The sequence below is a fragment of the Oenanthe melanoleuca genome, chromosome 8, assembly GCF_029582105.1.
Source record: "Oenanthe melanoleuca isolate GR-GAL-2019-014 chromosome 8, OMel1.0, whole genome shotgun sequence".
Lineage (NCBI taxonomy): Eukaryota > Metazoa > Chordata > Aves > Passeriformes > Muscicapidae > Oenanthe > Oenanthe melanoleuca.
Genome location: NC_079342.1, coordinates 8311129 through 8337199, shown reverse-complemented (window position 1 = coordinate 8337199; position 26071 = coordinate 8311129). Strand labels below are relative to the sequence as shown.

The window sequence follows — 26071 nt, the reverse complement described above, 5'->3', positions numbered from 1 at the left end:
GATCTAGTTTCAACCTCCTTGTAATGGGCAGGGACACCTTTCACTAGACCAGGTAGCTCAAAGCCCCATCCAACCCTGCCTTGAACACTTCAAGGGATGGTGCAGCCATCTGGGCAACATATTACAGGGCCCCACCACTGTCAGAGTAAGGAATTTCTTCCCAGTATCTAATCTAAACCTGCTCTCTTTCCATTTAAAAACCTTCCCCTTCGTCCTATCACTATGGGCCCTTGTAAAAAGTCTCTCTCCACTTCTCTTGCAGCCTTCCCCCACAGCTCAGCCTGTCTTCATAGAAGAGGCACACAAGAGTGGTAGAGGGGCAGAACCAGCTCACTCAACATGCTGCTCATGCTTCTTTCATGCAGCCAGGATACGGTTGGCTGCAAGTGTGTGTTACTGGGTCATGTCAAGCTTCTTGTCCACCAACACCCCCAAATCCTTCTCTGCAGGGCTGCTCTCAATCCATTCTCCTCCCTGCCTAATTGCTGCAATTATATATTTGTGTCGTGTCTGGTCTGTGACAGGCACATGACGTGCTTAGTCAAGAATTTCCTTATGATGAATTCAGTAAGCAGCCAGTTACAAAACTAAGTACTATTAGATTTTTTGTTGTTGTTTTTTTTTTATTAGGAATTGGTGTTTATTCCCTTACTAGATGTTAAAATTCCCACTTTACAAGTTCAAATTTTGGAATATTCAATTAATCTACAAGACAGAAATATGAAAGAAGGGTGGATGCTGACATTGTTGGGATTTTACTGCTGGCATCTTCACAACATCTTATATATAAAAACAGCATGAACATGCTGGATTCAGCAGTAAACTATCTCTCATAAAACACAGGAAAGTCTTTTAGAAGCATATTTTTCTCAAATAAATATGTTTAGGCTGTTTTAAAACTGTGTTGGTGGTGGCAGTAAGAAAAGGCTTATTAGAACGTGAAGATTAAAATAAGAGCTTAAATTTTAACTATTCTTAATATCATGACTGGATAGGTTCCTCAAGCCACATATTATTTAATATGGCAAATAAATTCTTCCAAGATCATCTCAATATTATTCATCACTTTCAATATTCCCATGTGTTTTGATTCTGAAAAGATTGTTTTTCTCTATATTTGTACATATTTTAGCTGAAGCCATACTGATTTTTAAAAAATTAATTCAAATCATATGAAATGTTTGTATCTATTACTTTAGCATATTTCTAAACACATCAAAACAGAAAAATACTAACAAAACAGAACTGAAATGTCTTCCTGTATTTACAGCACATATTTCTACCACTAAGAACATGTTAGTCCAGATTCTTAGCTGCTTTGCTTAGCTGAATGAATCAGCCTCGTTTCTGCTGACGTTTCTAACCTCTGGATCTATTTCAGATCAGGATCTAATTCACCCCTGCAGCAATTAGTGCAAGATATCCCATGAATGCATGGGATAATCTGTTTGTTGACTTACCCTTTCACCAGGGTCACCTGGAGGACCAACAGGACCTTGTAAACCCGGGGGACCTGTAAGACCCTACAGAAAACGAACAGCATAATCATGGCGAATGCTTGCAGACTTTTAAACAATTTTTTCTGCGGAAAGTTATGATGAACACATATTTGGATAAATTAATTTATAAGGAAGAATATTGTTTTTTCTTACAAAGATTTATAGTCAACATTCAAAACTGAGATTTTCACATGCCATCGGCTTGTAGCCTGCTGCCACTTAAAATGCTAGAGATAACCCTTTTCTCTTCCCTTATTAGAAGTCCTAAATCTGATATACATTTGGGAACTATAATAAGACCAATATTGTGTTAACTTGTGAATATAAAAGCACAGTGGATGAATCAAATGCAATAAAGGAAATTGTGATTAATGTACTTACAGCAGGTCCTCTTGGTCCCGGTGGTCCTTCAATGAGCATACCCTAGGGGTGGAAGTAACAGAACATTTATTATTTTGTAGGAAAACATAAAAAATCTTTTTAGCTGAACTACTTAAGTCAAGATTTCTTAGTGTTTTGATAAACTTTTCCAGGAATCTTCTCTCTACAGTTACTAGAATGAGAATTGGAATCACTGTGTGGCATTAAAAGTGAGGAATACTTCCTTGCCCTTGCTGAAACCTGTAGTGATGTTACCTGTGCCTAAGCTGAAAGTTATCTGGGTAGATCTGTCCAAGATGCAGTTATCAGATGGCCTGAAGATCAGATCAATGATCTGTTTTCCTCTGCACAGGATACTCCTTTTTTAAGGAACATGTGGTTAGTCCTTCATGTAACCAAAGAAGTAGCTGGAACAGTCCATGCTCAATCATTTTATACCATCCACATTACAGGAACTGTTTCAGAGATCATGGATAATGTGGATGCTGTCATCCTATCATGAACAACAACCCTTGATGAATTAACAGTGAATATATGTTATACAGTGCTACTGAAAAACTCTCTGACATCTATACTTACAGGTTCAATCACAGCTGGTTCTCCCTTTTGGCCTTTTTCTCCATAAGCCCCATGTCCTGTCACCTGGCCGGAAAAAACAGCCCAAAAAAGTAAGTAAAGTAAGTAGAAGGTCTAAGGAACTGGTACAATAAAGAATTGCAGCAACCTGTAACTGAAAGCTAAAGCTGGAATTGGTTTGTACTATAAAAAATACATCACAGGTACAAACCATATAAATAAAAAATACTTAATAAGTGAGAAATGGAAAATGCACAAACTGTATGCATGCTTTCTTCATTATTGGATATTGTCAATTTGTACTTTTTGAATGAGATGTGGATCCCATGAGTGTTTATCCCATTTTTTTTTATCTTTACATTAGAACTTTGAAATTATAATCTAAAATTTCTGTGTGCAAGTCACAACATCCTTTCTTTTCTTATTTGATTGGAAATATTCTTGGCAATTGACAAGGATTCTTCATGGCTTTATGAATTAAGCAGCATAAAGTAAGATGGAAAGAAAGATCCCTTGGACAATATGGACAGTACCTTCCAAGCTCCTAATTTCATTTATGAGACATCCACAACATGTAAAGTAACATGAGAAGGGTCTGTGATTTCATGGCATAAATGAGAAAGGAGATAAGTGGCACTGTGGACACTAAAGAATATTTCACAGATAATCAGTGATGCCTCTTCGCTACCTGAAGTAGCAACAACTGCCAAATTCTTTGAGGACCAGCTCTGTGGGAAGTTTGGGTTTGGGATTAAGGTAACAGAAGTACCTAAAACAATATGTCAATAACACATACTAATGGAAGAAACAGGTTCAAATTTCAAACAAAGAAAAGGAAACTGGGGGTTTTTTTAAACCATGAGATAACATATTTTTCTTCAGAAGCACCTCTCTTGATTGCTAACATACCTACTACAAAATTAAGTTCTGAACATTTTAAAATTAAAAAAGCCTTTTTCTTTATTTCAGTAGCATGATTCAACATTTACTCTAAAATAGCTGGGGATCAGTAAGAATAGTAAGGATAATGTTATAGTATTTCAATATAAATTTTTTTAATAGAAAAACAAATTCACAGACTGTGTATTTTGCACTGATTTATGAAGACACAGATCTCACTAGCAATGATGTTCATAAACCCACTGGTAGTTCATAAAGTCAAGTAGCAAGAGGTATAGACAATCATGTTTTATTAGATTAACATAAATTACTTGTAAAAAAAGACATCAGGGTTTCCATCTTTGGAAATGTTTCCCCTTTTTGAAAGTTCCCAAATACTGAATACTTTCCATCTTGCCTTTTTTTATCATAGGTAGAACTTCAGTTATTCTAAATATAACTGATATGCCAAAGGAAAATGACATATCTCTGGTTCAGCAGATGAGAACTGTAATAAAGCTTGCACAGACCAGAGCCTGTGTTCTAATTCAAGATTCCTGACTCCTTCAGCTTTGTATTAAGGCATTTTAAGTTGAAATTTACACCAGGGGATAGAGTCTACAGTCATTTGCTTAAAGCAGGCACAAATGGTGCCTTATGGGCTCTTTGCTTCACAGATAATCTGAACTTTTCTGTGTCATTCTGCCACAGTCTCCTCATCTGGGCTAGAAGGAAAAGAGTACACTTGTATCACATTGCACAGATAAGGATCATTAAAAAATACAATGACCCCAACAGGGTTTAGAAAGGAGCGGTAAATGAAATACAGAAGGATGGGTTTCAAGGTTGGCAGGGAAAAGCAACCTCACAGCCTTTGCTGTTATTTCTTGGATCCTTTGTAAAGTGAAGTTCTGAATTTGTGAAGAGAAAATAAAGATAAGACTGAGAAAATAGTTCAAACAAAATTCTCTTTTTCTATTATACTAAGGATCTTCCTAATTAAAAAATCCAAATGGTATTTTTTCCTTCCAGTCTTAGCCATATTAGTTTTCTTTGCAGCTTCCACAGCTGGTAAACTGGTAAACAAGGATTTTGTCACAACTAAAGGAAAGTTAAAGCCCTGCTGTTTAGCCTATGATTGAGTCAGAGGGAGAGCTATAAAACTTAGAATGAAGAGCATGATTCACAGGATCCACCATGTCACCCTATCTTTCTTTCTATATACTGAGCTGTTAAATCATTTCTGCAAGAGCATAAACCTGTCACCATTGACTAAGCTTATTTTCATGAAAGGATGCAGGCCTTAACCTTCCCAGTCATTAATTTTCTTCCTGGAAAGCAGCAAAAGCCATTGGATTCTGGACACTTGTATCCATTTCAATTTCTTAAGTAATTATATGAAGATATTAATTAGAGTACTTGTACCTGCATTAGAACTTATGTTCTTTCCAGCTTTAGCTTCAGTTTTGAAAATTTTTTAAAACTTTAAATTTTATAATTCATTTTATGAATTCCACCTCCTCTTTCCTTTCCCTCCCATCTTCCACCCTCCCTTCAGCAAATGAGATAAGAATCTTACATGATAAAAATAAAAAGATACCGATTACTAAAACAAGAGGATGGCCTTGCTCCAAAGGCTATCAGAAATTATAATGTATCTAATGTGTACAAGGAGCTCTGAATCAGGGTCTGTGTAGTTCTGAGACTGTGTAATTATAAAAGAATTGCTAAATTAGATTAATCTGCATTATGCCTCCAGTCAACTTACGCTTGTTTCTGTGATATCGGTCTCTGCAGGAACACCTGGACCAAACTCCTCATTAGTGGAATCAGTTGGTTTCTCTTCATATTCTTTATATTCATAAAAATCATATTCTCCTAAATCTCCATCTACCAGCAGATCAGATTCACTGAGGTCTACTCCTCTGTTTCCATATTCAGTTGCCTCAGTTTTTTTATCATAATCCTCTCCAGTTATGTATTCTTCAGCAAAAACTTCTTCAACAGGATTTTGCTATTCATATCAGTAGCAAAGATTTGGGAATAGGAGGAATATGTGGGTTATTGTTAGTAAAGCAATGTAAGCATACGCTGATCCACCATGATGACTTGTCAAAAGAAGAAAGAACAGTAGAACTACAGCATATTGTCTTTTAATTAGAGTCTGAAGGAATGGAAGCTCAGCCTTTCAGAGTAATTAAAAGATCTTTGTATAAGTAGTACAAAGAAGTAATGTTTTCGTATGCCTTGGTTTTTTATTTCCAAAACCACTGAATTCAATATATCCAGTATTATGTGCACTGCTTGCGTAATGTTACTTTAGTGCCAAATATAGCTGAATTTCGCTGCTTGGTTTCACTCTTACAACATTCATGAATGGACATATGCAATGAACAGTGGATAAGTTCAGATCTTTTTACAATAGCAATGTGGAGGACGTGCAAGCATCACTTTAGTCAAGCCCAGTTTTTATTTTGTCTATAAATACCAATGCTGAGATAAACTTATTTTCTCATTAATGATTTTGAAGTTTATTTATCAGTAAAAGTCATGACTTTTTGTGTGTCATGATAATTTCCATATTTTTTGTTCCACTAGTAGAAGTCAGATTAATTTTGAGATTTCTGAAATCTAAGCTTTCATCTTAAAGTATGTAAGCTGTCAAACCAAGCAAACAACGTAAAAGCACTAAAGCAGTTTAAAAGAACGCTATATTTGAGATGTACAAAACCATTTGTGAAATAAAGGAGGATTGCTTTATTCTGTTACAGAGGTCTAATAATTTTGCATACAGTATAATTTTGAAAGAAATTGAAGTTCAGATATTGATAATATAAAATGATCAGACAATATGAAGTAGTATGATCTTGAAAATATTCAGAAGCTAATCAACATCCAGTGTGATTAAAATACTTTGATCTAATAATGACATTGAAATATATTGCAATTAAAATAGAAGGCAGGATTCTGATTTAACACTTGCCTAGCTCCATTAATTACAGGAGTGTCACTTCTACCTTATAGCTGGAATAAACACAGATCAGAACCAATTCTAAGCCTAAATTCTAAATTTTATCTTTATGAAGAAGTGCTCTTACCAAGGAGAGCATTTAGAACTTTGAATCTACCTTATTACAGCTCTACTGTCATGCAATCTGCTTAGAATTGCCCAGGAAAGTGAATGATTTAGATACATTTGTTGATCAATTTGTGAGAAGCAAACATGAGACTGAACACAAGAATGCTTTACAACAAAATGAGTAAAACATACCTTAATTCACCTTTACCTTCCAAGATACATAGGAGGAAAACCACAGAACAAAGGGAGACTCTATTTCTCTTTTCAAATATTCAGGGGAAAGGGGTGAGGGGGAGTTTTGTACATCTTTCAAGCAACAATCTTAATTTTGAAAGGAAAAGGTAAAAGAAAAATGAGAACAATGTTTCTTAAAATCTGCCATCATTTTTCTAACACTAGTGTTAATTAATATGCAAACATATTAATCAACACTGGCTTAGGTGCAGTAATTTTAACAAAATAATGTTTAGAGCTGTTAATGTGGCTTTCTTGAAACATGCTTTTTAACATAAGTCAAAATAATAATTTTATCTTTTTTGACAGTTCAAATGATATTGTTTCTTTTCAATAGAACAAATGAAAATCACATAATTTGGTTTTGTTAGCTGAAGAACTATTAAAAGGAAACAATGGCTTCTAACTCAACTTCCATATGCTGCTATGGTGGCAGCCATTCTTTGTCTTTTGCTAGGCTCTGCACCTTAAAAATTACAGGAAAAAATTAGAGATTCCCCTTCCTATTACATCAGGAGGAAATTATCTATTATGTAACCTGGTTTATGCTAGGCTTAGCTCCATTCACATTCATACTGAAAGCAGCAACACCAAATTTCCACACCATATATCACTGAATTACTTCCACAATCATGAACTCTGCAGGCTGAAGATTTGGCAGATCTCTACAGAATTAATGGGAGTTCTGCCCAAGAAAATAGTAGTTTTGATATTGGCTGAGAAAGTATAAAATCACATTAAGTGTTGGTAGAGTTTGTATCTTTTACATAGAAATCCATCCTTTCAAAACACATTTGTACTTTTTTAATGAATGACACCTGGTGTGACAAGTATTTTCTTGAGAGTCCTTATTACCTCATTTGCTTCAGTAGTTCTGGAGGGAGCTTCTGTCTGGGGCCCATAGTCATTTTCAGCTATGCTGTAATCTTGAAATCCATCAATAACATTGGCCTAGTATTAAAAAAAAAAAAAAAAAAAAAAAAAAAAAATTAAAAAAATCTTGTATGAAAATTCAAGGGGTATTGCTTTTATTCAGGTTATGGTATTAGCCAGATGTATTCATCTAGTGGGGTTAGGTAAATTTTTTTCTTATTATCAAAGATCTTCCAGTCTTGGTCTGGGAAAGATCTTGATTATCTCTTGGCTACCTTTACCCCTAGTTTGCCTTTTGTTGCTGCTTGGTAACTTTTCTTCTTCTTGGATGCATATTTTTCAGTTTTTTTTGTTGTGGCCTTTTGAGGTTTGTCCTTTGAGCTAGCAGCCACTGTCCTCTTCTTTTTGACCATGGCTTTCTTTTTCTGCAAACGTTATGAAAGATGGAATGGGAAAACATAAATAAAATGAAAAGGAAATTGAGAAAGGGTGAATGAAAGAAGGGTAACCAAATGAAAGATGAATGCTGTCAGCCGTGAGACCTTCCATCTCTAACTGAAAGCCAGGGTTACAGCTACAAAGTAAAGAAATGAGTGAGAGGAAAGCATTAAGCTCATATACAAAGACACAAATTGACAAACCATGTGGTAGGGGACAGCTGGACACCACACAACAAACAGATCAGATTCTGTTACCTCTGTTTGTGCTACTGTCTCTTCGAACAGTGGGAGTCCCTCTGTTACAGAATCAGTTTCTTTATAATCTGCATCCCCATACTCATAGTCATACTCGATAAAATCTTCTGGTGTGTACTACATTGCAAACGGAAAAATATCAGGCATTCCCATGTTAGTGGTAGCAAACTAGATTAGCAATACTGGAAAGTATCTTCACCTTTACTTAGGAATAAAGTTTAACAAAATTAAGGCAGTATGAACAATTCAATGTAATTATTCATTTGAGAGGAAAAAAACCTCACAACTTCTTATTTCTTTCAGAGCACAGCATAAAAGTAGTAAAAAAGTAAATAGTAATGCCAGGAAAAAACTTCTATTGGACTACAAAGAAGAACCAAGTATAATTTTGACTGCTGGGAGCACTAATAGGTTTTTGTGAAACCATATATTTATTTAATCTTTAAATTTCAAATCATACCTCTTTTACCTGTATTTTTTTCAGGTGACCAGAAGAGCAGAGATGCCAATATCAGACATGAATAAATAATTTCAGATACAGGAAAGAGGCCACAGCTTACAAGTAAACATGGCTATCTTCCTCTAGTTTGATGTCGAGTTCAAAAATCAAGGCAGCTCCATGGTATAAATTTCCTGAGCAAATACCTCACTGCTGTAATTTCATTTCAGATTCAGCTTCTGTCAATTGCTCCATAGCTCTGTTTCTACAATTTTTATCAAATGAGGATTTGCCACACAAACTTTTACAAGAGAAAGTAGCTTTAGAATTGGCTTGTGTAGTGCTGTGATAATGATCCAGAGAGCCAGGAACTCCTGAGCTGTACTCTTGGCTGTGCCAAGAAGATCCTGGTCTCCGTATTATCTGCACCAAGCACAGCTCATCTGAACTAAGAAAGGGCAGCTTTAAACTATCTTTCCACTCCTATCATGCTTGAAAGCTACAAGAACTTGTTGGTCTGGTAAATTAAAGCAGTCTCCTGGTTGCTACCAGTTCTCTTTATGAACCCTGGGAGCCAAAAGAAGGCAGAACTATAGCCAGAGACTGGACAAGTGTCTGTTTTCCCTTTAGGAAGAAATATTCAAATGTGCCTCATGTGAACTTGTCCCTTCTGAAATCTCTCTCCTGTTACAAGGCAGCATCATTGTCTGTAAAATGAAGACAATATCTGTTTGTTTCATTATATTGATGATAGAGAGAATATGCACATTACACTTTCAAATCAGTCTGAGGTTTCATAAAAGTCATCATTATCAGAAAGAGATGGACATGTTAGAAGAAATTACAAATTAAAATAGATCTCCATATTCCAAACTATATTCTACCATGTGACCAAAACATTGGTTTAATTGTTCCCTCTGGCAATTTTGATACAATTTTTTCCTTATGATTTTAATGCACAGAAGTTGTTTTCCTCATCAAGTATAAGACTAATGCTGAATGGCCCTTAGTCACTTAAAAATCCTTTTACATGGGCTTCTATTACTGCACTCCTGTGACTTCAGAGTCTTACTATGACCAACAGCTTTTCTTAAAAAGAAAACACATTCTTTTTCAGAAGGCAGATGTTTTTTGCTCAATTGTCCTTTGATTATTTTTACCCTTGCACTTATAAACTGATTAGTCATGAGATTTGATAAACATTTAAAAAGGATGCAGCATATGTTTGGTACTCATTCAAAACTATATTGCACATTTATAAGAACACTTCAAGCTACATTTAAATAACAAAATATCATTTTAGGTGGAGAATATCCTCTTTGTGAAGTATATGGGCACTTTATATCTGCCTCATATAATGTAAGCAGTGCTTTGATTTCATCAGTGGTATCTTTTATATAACTAAAAAAAGTTAACACTATCTCTACTTTTCAAAACAGCATTTTAGACTTAGCCATGGTTATTGATACAGGATTCTTCTCTCTCTCTTCAGCAAATTAAGATTCAGTCCTAACCCCAATGAAGTCAAAGAAACATGTTTGACCTATAACTGGTAGTGGTGCAGAGCCTCATGTGCAGCAATGATACATTTACAGATCTGTCAAGGTATAAAAGCATATTTTCTGGTTTGTGCAGTTCTGGAAATGCAGCTCAATACAGCTTGTCTCTAAGAGTGCCACTGCCTCCCAGAGAAGAAAATGCAATGACAAGCTTCTGGGAGACCATAAGCAGCCACAAAAAGGAAGTAAATGAAGAACCACATGGATAAAACCAGACTTTTTGAAATAGTTACAGAATGACATTGAAATTGCAGTATATATATGGAAATTATAAAAACGTCTGCAAGTGATTTGCTTATCTTCTCTGAAGAACTACACACAAACTAGGTTTATCTACATGGAAAAAAAAAGTATTCAGTGGAATACACCTCTCCAAATTCAGTCATTCCATCTTAGCAGTGGTAACCAATTCCATCCCTTTCAATGCTTCCTCAGCCAAACAACATGAATCACACTCTGCTATGCAATTTTTATTGGAACCCAAGGAAAAGACACTACCTATGTTAAATAATATCCAGTATCTTAAGAAGTAAGCAGAGCAACATTTCTGAGAGAAATAGCATGTCGTTAGCCAGATTTAAGTTTAATATGCTGTTTGGAGCTTTGTTTAGCAACTTATAGACACACAGATTCCTCTTTAGTAAGCGTTGTAAACCTGTTCTGAAACTGGGAGCATTCATTCCAGCAGTCACTTTGACCAACTGACAATTAAAATATAACACTGTGTTGCTCAGTATTATAACTGTTTTGAAAATCTCAGTTGTACAGCTTTTCTTAAGGTAAGCTGAATGGCCATGCTGATTTGTGCCAACCACATGACTAGTAAAATTGCAACAGTGGATTACAAGTAGTTTTCCAGAGGCCATAAACCAAACAGAAATGTAGATTGTGGGGGAAAAAAAGGAAGGAAAAGTATCTGTGCCAAGTATGTTAGTATTAAAAAAGAAAGTATTGAATAACTTGATATTTATGCTAAGAGGCCTAGGTCAGAAAGTCAGAAATTTATGAATGAGAACTAGAAAACATACAAAAAAGCACAAATATTTGGACAGATATATTGCATCATGCATAATCACACAGAAAATACTTTTGGGTATTGTGCTTCACTCATTCCTGTTAAAGAAAATGAAACTTTCTTTATATGCAAAATGTGATCACAAAATCAAGATTATATTTTGGTTGCACTGCTGTGCAGGCACACAGAAAGAAATAATAGGAATGGATGAGAAGTGGGGAATGACAGTTTCCATGCTGGAGTCAGATTACTGCCAAGCAGGTGAAGATCTTCTACTAAGAGCACAATATCAGAGGCGTATTACAAAAATTCTTGAACTTACAAGCTAGGACATGTGGCCACTATGCCAAAACCATATTCAAGTAGTTTTGAAATCACAATACTTTGCAGCTCCACAAATACAAGAAGGACAAGGGAAAATATGTAGTAGCCTAAGCATTCTACTTTATTCTTAGGAATCCTTCCTTTCCCAAGACTTTTTTCTGAAAAACCAGCAATATTTCACACCAGTTGATAAACAGAGAATATGTTTTGTATTGAACTCTAGGGGTCCTGCTGCAGAGAGTTAAACATAGTGCAAAATCTTCCAGGTGTATTTCCTAAGGCACAATCTGTCCACATAGAGGAATGCATCTCTACACCCCTAGCTGATGCAAAAATACACATTAGAAATATGATTTACTCACAGAGTGATTTCACCAACTTAATTTGATGAAGGCTGTTCCCAGATTTTAATAGGAGACAACAGGACTAGTGAAAGACTAGTCAGGTAAATGAAGACTAAATATACCAACATGAGGGATAGATTTAATGGCTTTAGTAACCTGCTGTGAAACTCGCAACTCACCCTGCCATTAACAGTTAAGACTGGATATGTGGCCCATACCCCTTCTGAAGCTACACAGCCAAAAGGTCACCTTTATGAGATTACCAGAGACAGGAGTATGATCCACTCAGTTTGACCTCAACAAATATTGAGAAAAGTTCCTATATGTTTTGGATACATAAAACCTGCTGTTAGCTCACAGAAGTTGAGGAGTTCACAGAAATCTATCATAGTTGCACTCCTAATAAAGGAAAGATAATAAGTAGACTCTTGAATGTAAAGGAGAAAGGATCTAGAATTTCAAAAGAAATAATAGGTTAAACTCAGCGGGGGATTTCAGCCAAGAGACATCAGGTAACACATACTTCAGATGTGATGCAATTTTCTTCCTCTTGCTTTTCTTTCTTCTCTAGTAAGACCACCAATAGTTACTAAACAGCCATTCTTGTACTCTTGTAATGAATATTGCATATGACTATTTTCTTACAAATGAAAGGAAGAATGAAACCTGCTGCTTTTTGATGGGACAAAATGTTTCCATTATGACCTCATGCTTTCTTTACCAGAGTGATTATATTACACTACCAGATCATCATGCAATTCCAATTAAAGAGATGAACTGTTTTCTTCATCAGACGAATTTTAGAAGCAGAGGACCAGCAACATGCAAGGCCTATTTGAACTGGGAAATAACTTAAATATTCTGAAAGAAACCTTCCTTTGGAAACCGATTCTTCTGCTATCCACACTCTAAAAACCTAACCTCCCATCCGTAGATTTTAGCAACTTTTGCTTTATGTTTCCAAATGAAAATAATTAATAATCTAAACCCTAAACCAAAGAACAGTCATAAGCCCATTTTTTCAATTTCCTAAAGATTATGCTAAATCATGAACAAGCTAAAGAGGCAAAGATGACTGAAATATTCTAGGCTCACTAACACTTTACAGAATGCAATAAAATTAAGGGTGCCAAGCAAAATGAGAGTTTTAAAAATCAGCTGCAGTAATATAAATAAATAAATGTTGGAAGATGTCAATCTTAGGGCAGAAGGAAAGTTAAAAAGGTTTAAAGATGGCCTCTTCTACCATATAGTCCTTATAATGTTCATAGGAGCAAGGAGATAAAAGGAGGTAAGAATAATATCTTCAGTTTCCAAAGACATCCTGTTTCAAAACGAGAATAAGACTCTTAATGTTCTTTATTATGTGACTCCCTTATATAAAAAGTTTGTATATATGCACAAAGAAAAAGAGATCTAGGAAAATCATTATTTTTAATATCAGCTAAATTAGCTAACTGCAGTTCTAAAGATAACAATAAACATAAAAATAACCATCTTTCTACATTTTTCAGAAAACTAGTCTTTCTGACCAAACACTCCAAAGGACACTAAATTAACATGTTCTAAATGGATGCTTGAAGCCTCCAAGTCAACATATTTGGGAGCCATTTGCACTTTTAATTTACCGAATTCATTTCATTAAAGGAAAACATTTCATGTCTCCATATAATCCATTAGTTTGGGATAGATCCAAAATAAATGAAGCCGAGTTCCTTTGGGGAGCTATTTCTTCAGCAGAAGTCAGACCATGTGATTCACTGGGTTACAGAATAATCTTTCAAGAGAAGATCTGAAAGCCTGATAGCTGGTTCCTTTGAAAACAAGACCTGATGGTACTCCAGAAAATATACTGCCCAATATCAAGGATGATGAAGACTGGCTAGGTCTGTCACTGCTCTAATTTCTGTGAGCTGGCCAAGCATATGTGATTGAACTGGAAAGGAATTTAATACATTTCCATTTATAGTAAAAAGGGGTTCGAATACAAGACAAAGGCCAGACTGTTCATAAGGTATTTATAAGAAAAGTATAGGTGTGTATCTTGAAGGAAAGCAATGTTGATAGTTTTAAAATATAATTTCAAACCTATATGGGATCCTTAAACCAAGTCATACATTCATTGTGAATAAACCCAAAGATTTCTGAACTCCTAGGCAACACCTTTTTGTGTAGTCAATGATGCTGAGGTAATCACTCTGACCTTGACAGCCTACAGAGATCCATACCTGGCTATTCACAAGCAAGAACAAGGAAGACTGATACACACTTCTGTTAAAACATGTCTTGAAGTTCAAAATAAATTACAATAAATAAAAGAGTAAAGTGTGTGGATATTACTATCAATCTACTGCTCTCCTCTTTTCAGACTGAATGACACTTAGGTCTGATGAACAAATCCCAGTGGAACAGAAGCATTCTGTATAGGGAGGGTTCATCTATCCCAAGAGCTCAGCCTGAACTGCTCACACAGAGCCCACAGTCCTGGCCAGCAGCCAAGTGCAACACATTCTGCACAGCCTGAACACAAAAGGTAGTTAGAGGTTGCCCCGTTAAATAAATCGTGCTTAGATATATAACACAGTCACTTGGGTCCAGAAAGAGACTGAATGAACTAAAATGGAAATATAAAGACCCAATCAGCTTATATTTTGAAATCCTCAGCTCACCCCTTATAAGAAGGGAGAAATGAGGATGCAGGAGTTGACCTTGCTGAGGGAGAAGAATGGTATGAGGGATCAGGACAGCACAGCTGGGTCTGCAACAAGGCTAGAATTTAAGATATGTCCTCTCTTTCTAGGCTGACTAGTTCTATGTCTTTATTCACAGCTTGCTATTTTTGTGAATCCCACTGTGAGATGCTTGATTCTTCTTGAACTTTGTTTAGGGTAAACTTGGCATTTGATTCAGGCACGAGTAAGTAAAAAGTAGGCATTGAAATCCTCTCTGTTGGATCACCCAAATTGCAGTTTGAATGAGATGCAAAAGAACAAACAACAAAAAAAAGGAAATCTCAATGCAGCACTTAAGGTATAATTAATAAAGACAATTTGATTACAAATCAGTGTCCAGTAAATTTACATATGAGAGCACAGTGAAGGTCTTAAGGCCTTGAGAAAAACTCAAACATTTTAGAAAGCAAATATTTCTTTCTGATGTTGCAGTAATGTGACATGCACTTTCAGGCTCATTTAATGGAAACTCACCACAATATATTCCATAATTTTTCTGTTTTTATGGTTGGTAATTATTTTTAGTCTAGTTGAAGTCTTAGACCCTTCCACAACAAAAACAGACAATTCCACCAACCGAACTGGAAAGAGGGCATAGGGTGGAAATAAATTCAAAAAATTACTCAGCACTGCTATTGAAAGAAATTCCCCCAAATCTAAAATGCTGGATATTTGATTATTTGCTCCTTTGGATAAAGAAGCACTGCCTAGAGCAATAAGGATTACATTCAGCTAAACAAAGTGTTATGCCCTTAAACCAATATCTTTTTGCCTAAATCCTTCTCTCTAGATGCTTCTTTAGTTGTCGAAATATAATCCAACTTTTCAGACTGATGCCTTCCTGGGCTGTGAGCTTGCCAGGAAACTACAAAAGTGTGCAATTTCAAGAGAAATCCTATTCATCTTCACAAACATAATCTTCTATTTTATTGATGAAAAGTCCACTATTTCCTTTGGTTTTGTAATCAGTGCTGGAAACACACATTAATAGGCTCCGAAATCACATAATTTATCTTTAAGCCAAGTATCAGTTTCTTATTCTGAACTGCAGTAATTCAAAGGCTCAGAGACATAATGTTGAAAGGGACTATTAGACCACCTTGGCTAACTCTTGTATACTTGCAGACTTCAAAACTTCCTAGTCACATTATAGCTGAGTCAACTAAAGTATGAATAACATTTCCCGAAACTTTCAGAAAGGTATCTACCCTTGGCTTGAAGATATCTAGAGATTCACCATTTTTGTAATTTGTTCTTTCTTTCCTAAAAATGTTAGCAGATATTTTCCTAACTGAAATTATCTATCTTTCTTCTCCCCCCGCCCCATTTGCCTGCAGCCAGTATATTCTTTTTGTCCTGGATCTTTGCATGCAGTGAGTGAGCCATGTATGTGATGATGCAGTCTATGTTTCAAGTGACAGCATGCAGAGGTAATACTGCATATGTATCCTTAATTCTTTATTTACAAACTAGCACATGCACTGTACTGCCTTTGGGAAAACCTCTTTCCCTCCTTTAATAGCCAGAATATTTTGAGGCTAGTGCCCAACAAATGTTTTCAGCTTCGGCTGGTTTAATCCAGACTCTGAAGAGACAATCCTGCTAGCCTTTTTCCCTCTTCCTACCACAAGAGTTTCTGTGAAAACATTGAAGATCAAACCATGAAACTAATCAAGCTGAACAATAATCTTGCCATGTTGGCTTTCAGCATGATTGGTATTGTCCCAGATGGGGACAATCTGCTGCAGATGAAAGGTTCTTCTGTGGCCATATGCAGACTGTCATTGCAGTGTACTGAGTTCATCATGTTTGCCCTGCAGTTATTTCTTCGGCTTATATGTGTGTAACATTGGCCTTAGTTGTGTTCCCATCACTGTTTACTGCTCTGCAGTATCATGACTCTGACAAATTTTAATGCCATCCATTTTATACACATTTCTATATTTCTAGCACAATTACTAAGAAACCGCATTAAAAATTTAATTCAGTGACAGCTCGTTGTTCATAGCAATTTCTGAAATAAGTCACCCAGATTTGAATCTCTTTGTCAAGTACTTTACCACACAACGCCTTTTTTTTTAAATTGAAATATCATATGTTGACAAGTCAGAAGCTTTGCAAAGGTCTAAGTCAATAAATTCTATTAGACATGACTAATCAAAGGTTTAGTCTACTCAAAACATGTAATCAAGCATTTTAAAACAATCATTTTCCTTATAGACTACCTGCAAATATATTTTTAACATCTTCTTTAGTTTTGCAATTACAGTTTACAAAAATCAGCATTGCTATCTTCTATAACTTCTTTCAGTACCTAAATAAAGATTGTTTCATTTATTTCCCTAAAATAAATTATATATGTGATTTGACAGGCTGCTTCTCAAAAGATAACAAAGTAGCCTGCCTCAACAAGCTGGGTTTTTTCTACTATTTAGCAGACAATTCTATAATTCTATAGTTCTATAAATTCAGTCAGTCCTTTATTCTATTGCATATTTATCACAATGGGAGCATTGCTGATGTGATTATTTTAAATCACATTGAAGAGATCTATTGACTTCACTGGGAATATTTATGCAAAGTGGCACATAAACTCATGGAGCACAACAAGGAAATTGTGTCTTAGGTCAGAAAGCTAAGCAAAATAAACAAATCAATAGTCTCAGCAAAAAATTAAATCATTAGAAACAGCTGTTCTCCATTTCATTAATCATTGAGTGCTTTTCAATTTGTTTTTAAATTAATTTTAAAATGTTACTCTACAAATTAAGATATTTGATTTTACTTTTTTCTCTGTAGATACTCCCACAAACTGTGTGTGCTACCAAGAGGGAAAAACAGGCCTTTGAAAAACAAAACCACTAAACCCAAGAGCAACCAAATAGCAGCGAAGTCCAGGAAAGTTCCCAAGCAAAATTTACATTTTCTTTGAAACTTAATTATGAAAAAAAAAAAAGAAATTAGATCTACCTATCTACTTTTTTTTTTTTTTTTTTTTTTTTTTTTTTTTTTTTTTTTTTTTTTTTTTTTTTTTTTTTTTTTTTTTTTTTTTTTTTTTTTTCCCTTTCCATAAATTACCAGCAATAGGCTTTCAATCTGTTCTGGTTTGGAATATGGAGATCCAGGTATGCAGGCACATGGACAGCAGGTCCTCTGGGATCCTCCTGAAAAGCCCAGACCCCACACACTGTAATGTAGTGTAAAGTCCTCTGCCTGTGTGTAGGTGACCTGACACATCTTGAACTACACCTCAGATGGAATGGATGTGGGAGGGAGTCCCTCTGAAAGAAGTTCTGCACCCTGTGGCCCTTTGCCTCCTACTGACATAATTTTCAGTCAGAATAAATAGTAACAACAAATAAAATCACCATGTGTTTGGGAAAACCTCAGTCCCAAAACAGGCTCAAAGTAGACATCTAAGAACAATTCAGCAAGTTTTTAATGCTGATCTCTTGAGAAATCAGTAGTAATAACCCGTCAGATCACACATGGTGTGCATACTGGCTGTCCAGAGCCAAGCTCAGTTATGACTTGTTACATTTTGGAAAAGCTTTTCCCTTTACACTGTTCAGTGCAAGTACTCAGAACGTGTACAGCAATACATACAAGTGCTCAGAGGTCCCATATGAGGAACTATCTTGACCAGGGTGAATGACTCTGTGGGAGTGAGAACTGCCTACAGTGACTAATGGTTACTCTAAATATCTTTCATATTTCTGGGAAAAATTCCTACTCTGTTTTGTCCTCGTTGGTTTACCTCCTATGAGTGGAACTGGCTGAAATACTTTTGTGTACGGATACATTTGTGTATGCAGCTTATTAAAACACAGGACACTTTTAATAGAAGAAGTTTACAATTGTAGGATACTCAAAGCTCCCATGTCTTTCAAATGTGGCATTTGTTGATATCCAGCATCAGTAAAATTATAAACCTACACAGGAAGAATAAATATACATGTAAACAAACTCATACTGCTATAATTTTTTAAAAGAATTACAGTTTAACTCCACTGAGAATGCTAGTTTTTCAAATACCACCAGGTTGATAGATTTCTTCAAATGCTTGCCACAAATAAGTGGACAGCTAAAATGAATGCACTCCTGCAACCTGATTTCTTCACCCCTAGAATAATGTGTGCCATTTAGCTGGAAGTGTTTCTTGGGTAACTGTTCTCCAGCACAACCAATAATGTGTAATAAATCCAGTAATACATGAGTGATTACTCACCTCATCAACCCGAGGATCTTGAGCCTGAGCAGCATTGGGCACTGGGGAGTCACAGTCTGGGCTATAATGCTCACAATAGTCAAATGCAGCTCTGGGATCAGCTATAATCAACAGCTGCTGGATCTCACCCTGCAGGAAAGCATACGCAGATTGAGTAACAAAACCAAAGGTAGCCTACAGTTCATCAGGAGTACAGAGTTCACATTCAGAAACAACACCAGGCACATAATGCTCAGATATTTCCATCTGTGGTTATAAATAGCATATCCACTTAATTTCTGCAGCTATTATGAAAAATAAGTATTGTTCACATGGCAAAACAATGAAAATTAACACCAAATGGACTAGGTGCAAAATTCTGGCTTAAAATCATGTCTGGTTTTTAAAGGAGAGAGTGGAAAGGTATAAGTTCTGATCTGTGATTTTCATGCTGTTTGTTTACTTCTTCACTGGGAATCATTCTAAATTCCTAAGATTTAATTCAGGGCACTTCCTATTACCATCATGCAGCTCAGCATGCAAGTGATCAACAGTATAATTCTGAGTTTGCATCACACATGCATTCTCAAAGGAGACAATTAAATGAAATGAAATAAAAAAATCTTTACCAGAGACAGTTATTTGAATAAAATATAATTAAGTGAGCACTGTGTAAATACACACTATAGAATGTGCTCAAAAAATGTAACTGCTAAAAAATGTTGGTTTTGCCCCCATATTCCCATATATCATGCATAAAAACAACATCAAAGAAAGAGACCCACTATTCTGTATAATAAAAATGGCTCTGCTGAGATGCCCTCCAGAGACCTTGTATGTTTATCATTTTCCACAGAAAGCTGTCTGGTATCCAGCACATTTATTAACATAGTGGTACTATTTAAGCAGCATTAGGTTAATTTCTGCCAATATTTCCACTGTAAATTTTCTCATCCAGGAGCTTCTTATGCTCACATAAAAATAAGTTTGTTGGAAATTGGCACACGTTCTTGGTCAAAACCCATTAATTTCAATTTCTCACTGTTTCCCTACAAGAGGGTGATTTTTTTTTTTTTTAAGATTTATGTACTTCTAACATAATTTTTTTCTGGTTTTACCCAAAATAGGGGCAAATTAATACTTTGTTATTATACCTGTGCCTGTTTTGTCTTTAAAGACAAGATATCATAACTGATGAAAGTCTACAGGTGGGAAATTCACAATTCTCTCAATATTTCCAGAATCACTTTACATCTATCACAACAGTAACCAAATTTACCAAATTAAGAAAACTGGAAAATATTTTAAAAGAGTAAATAATAATTGCAACATGCCTTTCTTTCAAAATTAAAAAACAGAGACATAAGCAAAATTTCCTCAAACTGAACATAAATAAATCAAAAATAATCTGCAGTTTTACTAGCTCTACAACTTTTTTACTAATTTTTCAGTAATAAAGTAGGAAATAGTTTCATAGCACATAATGGCTATATTTTACAAGTCTGCTTTTTTCAGTACTCTAAGCCCACTTCACTTTTATAGACTCATGTGTCTCAGATTAATTTAGATTTAGATAAGCTTCCAGAAATACTACAAATGCAGCAGTTTGTTTCTTTGTCAGCAATTCTGGACTATCACCTTTATTTTCATTAATTCACTAATGCTTCCTGATCTGGACATCTTACTAAACCTACTACACATACAGAAAAATTCCCCCTTTGATTTCTTCCATGACTCCTTCAAGAGCTGAAGTGCTTTGAGAGGTTTTGTACAGTCACTGTCAGCCTGGGATGCACATCCCCCATCTCCAGCAAAGTGTTTCCAAAGTGCTCTGCCCTTTCTCTTTCACCAACCCCATTAAAACCAAGTGAGGCAGAGGAAAAAATGACAGATAATAAGCAAGTGTAAGACAAAAGGGGTAAATGACCCTTTTGAGCGACGTAGATGTGGATGTGTAGAACCTCTGTCCTCACCCTGCTGAGTTCAAGTCATGGTCTTGCTCTTTGGCCCTGAGCATTCCTGGCTGTCTGAGGTGCCTGGACAGGTCTCAGTGTCCGCAGAGTGCCAGCCAGCAGGAGCCGTGCCCAAACCACTGAAACTACTGTTTAGTCAGAGAGCCTAAGAGAACACAGGTCCAGGAATACAGCCAGTACTCTGGAGCTTTGTGCTGGTCTTCAATGCCATGGAATTTTGGCACTGAGTTCTGCTGGATTGTGTGTTTGCAAGAAGCACTCAGTATGCTGTTACCACTTGGCTTAAACGTCCCTAAATTGGTTAAAGCTGCTCCTGATCCATTTACTGTATTTCCCAGCCCTGCCTGTCTGCCTGTCATGGCTCCACATAGATGGAGGCTCTCAGAAATCCTGCACACAATACATACATTTTCACAGAATACATGAATTGCTACTGGCTATTCATGTGCGATAAGTTTACTGAAGAACCGATTGATTTTACATTTGGAATCCCAAATGTTAATTTCCCTCCTTTCTTCAAGATGTACTATAAAAATATTTACAGTAAATGATTCATTTCCCTTTTCTATTTTTTGTTTTTAGTTTCTGTCTTTGCTAATTAAATTGTTTCTCTGAATATTTTGTTCCATGAAGTATTGGCTGTACTGTCAGAATAGTCCAAGAGCTTTCCTTTCAGATCAGGCCAATCGTATCAACTCATGAAGCTGCACACACATTACTGCAGATTTCATTATTGTGATTTAGTTACAGTTCTAGGGTATTTGTTGGACAAATCTACACTCTTTCTCTTTGAAAATTTTCCACAGAATTGTCTTTACAAACACATTCTTTGATTGCAACTGCTTGACTTTGTGAGACCAAAACATAATTTTATGCAAATAACTACAAATAATCTGGTCGTATTTCATGACCTGGAGTCATAAATGAGGTACATAAAGATCCATCTGCACAAGTCCTGAGAACTTTGAATTATGTGTCATTAAGAAGTCCAATAGCTGACTTGTATAAAATACTGAGGTATCTAAAATAATTTTTCTTGTATGAAAATTTCAGGAAAAAAGGAAGTCTCATGGGGTAGAATGATGAAAGCAAGAGAGCAAAAAATGGAGAAGGAGAAAGAAAAATAGATTAAAATGTAGAAATATACTTGAGCATCCTTAAAGCACTCTGAAAGGTGCATAGAGAAGAAAAGGAAGTACAAAAGGGTACTGTGTATAGACTGTTCCTTCTCTATGAAAATTTCATGACCACATCTGTTGGTGAAGGCTGTTCAGACAATTTCACAAAGTTGGAAGTTGCTCTCTAGCATGTTACAGAAGTAAAGCCTCTCGTGTCTCTGCTGAGCCTGTTGTCCACCATGCTTTGGTGTCAGAGGCAAGGGGGACAACAGCAGGAGGCAGATGCAGAGAACGTGTGGTGAGGTATCAGGCAGACATACACAGCCACTTTGTCATATTAATACTTGCAGCAAAGTGCATCCTTAACTTGCCCCAAAGAGTTCTACAAGTCTAGTTCACCTTTGAGAATCATAAACTACTGCCTCGTAACAATTTTTTTTATCCTTGATAATACTTAAAACAATGGTTTGTCAGATATTTAAGTTAACTTGCTAATCAGGGATAAGAAAGATGAAAGCTACATCTCAGTCACCCTGAGGCAGTGGAGAACATCCAGCAAAGTGTTCTATCTAACTTCAACCATACAAGTACTTTGGAAGTAAAGTGGACCAATTTTAAATCTTAACACTTAGTTTAGATCCTAAATTCTTTGTAAGAAAAGGCACTTAGTTGTTGTCAAAGCCAACATATAACTCACAAAGGCAATGTGCTCACAGTTCAATAATTCATTACAATGTGGAATAAAAATAGTTAAAGTCTATGAACTTTCATTCCTCTGTATTTCAGGGATATGCTCATAATTAAAATCAGAGGCCTTTGAATCAGCCTCATAGTTATATTATAAAAGCTGCCTGAGAATCGTAAAATATCTTGTCCACCAATTATACCTAGTGTGAAAACATGGTACAGAAGGATTTCTTCTAAGAGATACTCCACCAAATAAATTATTCTTTGCAGAATCCTCCAAGAGCACTAAAAAGAGTTGTTTTGATTAAGGAACTATTCACTTTGTTGCATGCTGGAGCAAAAGTGGAGAACCAGCAGAGAGAGCTAGAAGAATATGCTCCAATTAGTAGAACTCCTGCCTGCTGGAACAACTGCACACACATTCATTCACATCAACTCTTCTACTACAAGGTACAGCCCAGCCAAGAATGAGAAGTGTGTGCTGAATTCATTCATTGAAAATTCCTCTGTGAATCTCACAGACATTCCACAGTGACATCCTGGAACAAGAAAACTGATGTGTATGTATGATTCCAGGACTTGATGAAATACTCCAAGCAATAACGCACAAGGTGGGGTATCTGTGCTGGAAAATAGCTTTGGTACGAAAACAGTGCAACACTAGAAAAATGCAGTGTTGAATAACAACAAAAAGAAAATGGAGACCAAATTTGGAGGAAACCAGTAAATTAACAAGCTCTCTTCCCACTTTTGGCTACAACTTCATGTAATTATTGCTTTAGTTAGCCTCATGGTAATAATTGCTATATGTGATTTTTAGAGTCTTCTATAGATTCCACAGCAGAAATAGGAACAAAGAAAATTTCCAATAAGATATGGTGTCACATTTTCTCAATGATGTAAATCATTAAGGGCCTGAGTAGTAAGGAAATAATTATTTCATTGTTATAGCAATAAATGCTAATGGCTGCTTATTACCTTAACTGACTTAATAAAAAATTTTAGATATTATCTGTCTTTTTGAAACAGCCTCTTTTCCTAATCTTACTAATGCTTTCTAACCATGGTGTATTAGAGAATTAAAACCATAAAGTAGTCCATTTATAGTCTATTTATTACCTAAATGTCCCTATCACTGAAAAAAGACACCTCTACTATCAACTGCCACATTGCTAAAAAGGCAAAAGTATGAATTCATAGAGGGCTGTAAGGGCACTGTATGAAGAAATCAGTGCAGAAATTAATGTTTTCTTCCAGTCTGTAAAATTTTAATGATCTAATTGCTCTCTAGCTCTACAAGAAACCCAAAATGTTCAGAGGCAGATTTTGGGATATCTCTTTTACATGAATCTTAAGAAAATAATAACTCTGCCAGGAGAAAGTTATTTTATCCAGGGAATAGCAGGTGAGCATTACTCTAAAAGCTCTGAGGGGAAAAAATAAAAACCAACCAATCAACTAAAAAGCCCCCCAGCAATTACTTAAATGATTAATTTATATATTAGAGGTTGAAAAATACTTTCTACAACCAGAGTGAATGGTTAGAATTGGCAAAATACACCTTCCTGATTCACACTGGATAAAATTAGTACCATAGTATAAACAGTATAAATAATAGTACCAATTGTATAAAATGTGCTTATAAGGATAATTAGATTTTAAAGATGTTTGCAAAAATGGTAATAAATGGAAAAAAAGAAGTGCTAAGCACTAAATCAACTCACAAGAACAAAATCAATATCTTTCATTTTAATATTATGGCTAAGCCTAAAAATTACAAAGTGAATTTTTCAGTAGATCAGCAGAAATCAGCACAAATACCCTAACCTGGGTATTTGTACCAACTTTCTCTAATTAGTTATGTGACAGTACAGCTATAGACTCCAAAGAACAAAAGTCTAGACAGCATGGATATTATTACTATAGAATTTAGAAAAACCTGCTGCAGAATTCATTTAATCTTCCTGCAAAGATTTGAGGGATTGAGGAATTCCAGGAGCTTTTAATATAATATTCCATAACCCAGGCCCATTGCATAATATAGCTGGAGAAAGATATTTAGAGCCTGCCAGACTGAAGCACTGTAAAAACAATAAATTGTGAAAGCAGAATACTGTACAGGTCAAAGTTTCCACAGAAATCAGTGTCTTCTTGATTCTCTGAACTCCATGCTTATAGAAGGATAAATTCAGCTTGGTTAAGAAATAGGTTGATAATCCAATTATAATTTTGGACCTTCAAAACATAACTGTTCACAAAGTCAACTGCAATTCTTGGCTGAGATATTAGATTTTACTACAATGTCTATGCAACAGCAAGTGTACATAGACACAGGCACAAACGTGTGCCCAAGGACATCCTATTTCCTAGATAAAAGATCTACAAATCCCTTACATTTTGTGTATCTTTGAAATCTTATTTACATCTGTTGTTTAAAACTGAAATGTATTAGACACAATAGCAAATGAGGTAATAATAAATCCTATCTGTTAGACCTCTTGAAGCTGATGAAGCATGAAGCATTCCTTGATCTTAGGTTGTTAATTTTAAATGTAAATACAACAGTTTAGTTAAATGACCATTCCTTTGTTTCTTGGGAACATTCCTTGAAAATGAACTTTAATCCCAATGAATTACCAGAACTTTGCCTTCTTCTCTCCCCCTCCTGCTTCCAAAAATAAGAAAGGGAAACTGGATCTACCTTTGTTTATTGAACATACATTTGGAAATACTATAAAAAAATTAATAAACACCAGATCACAATTCTTTGAGATAAAAAAGAATAAAGTAAAACAAAACAAGCCAAAGAGAAAGCTTTTTGTAAGAAATCCTGTTTTTTTATTAGGTGTCTCTGAAATGAAAAAAAATTGTCTGCTTTGCTTTACTTTTTTCTGGTGGTGGTGTTTTACTTCTCAGGGCTCAATACTCTGGTGCCACTTACTCTGGTGTTGATATCTAAAAGGCTGATTCTAATTATTTTTGCCTGGAACATTAAACATTTCTTTTTAGTCTGACACAGACAGTCAGTGGTCAGCATCAATTACAAAATTACTATAGTGGTAATGATTTTGGCAGTGTCTCCATGAGCTGGTGGTGCAGCTTCACAGGGCAGTGTGAAGCAGAGGACACTGAGGACACCTTTTTCACACTTCAGGCTGGGCTGACTGCTCTGTTCTACTTTAGCTGTACAGCAAATCTGAGCAGCAGTAAAGTTCTACTCATTCTGCTCCAGTCTGCACTCGCACTCTGGGGCTTCCCATGCTCACAGATATGCGAGGGACAGGTCCCCAACTGCAGCCTAACCCACATTGCTGCCAGGGCACCCTCAGCCCAACTCCAGCTGCTCACTCAGCTATTCCTATCTCCTTAAATAGGAATCCCATGTTTACACAAGTGTTTTATTGCTTTTTTTCATGGGAACAGATTAATGCCTAGTATCAAAATCTAAATCCTTTAT

The 26071-nt window shown here is 35.7% G+C and overlaps 1 protein-coding gene across 2 annotated transcripts in view; it reads right to left on the bottom strand.

The window, feature by feature from the left end:
- Window positions 1-26071, bottom strand: part of COL11A1 (collagen type XI alpha 1 chain) — a 126888-nt gene that overhangs the window by 76198 nt on the left and 24619 nt on the right. The window contains exons 5-11 of one of the 2 annotated variants that reach the window (XM_056498085.1): window positions 18858-18986; window positions 8217-8333; window positions 7504-7599; window positions 5104-5349; window positions 2460-2522; window positions 1881-1922; window positions 1461-1523 (exon numbers count right to left, since the gene is read on the bottom strand). In XM_056498085.1, the coding sequence (XP_056354060.1) occupies window positions 1461-1523; window positions 1881-1922; window positions 2460-2522; window positions 5104-5349; window positions 7504-7599; window positions 8217-8333; window positions 18858-18986 (756 nt within the window). Of the gene's footprint in view, window positions 1-1460; window positions 1524-1880; window positions 1923-2459; window positions 2523-5103; window positions 5350-7503; window positions 7600-7796; window positions 7947-8216; window positions 8334-18857; window positions 18987-26071 lie in introns of both variants that reach the window. The other variant, XM_056498086.1, reaches the window with a different exon arrangement.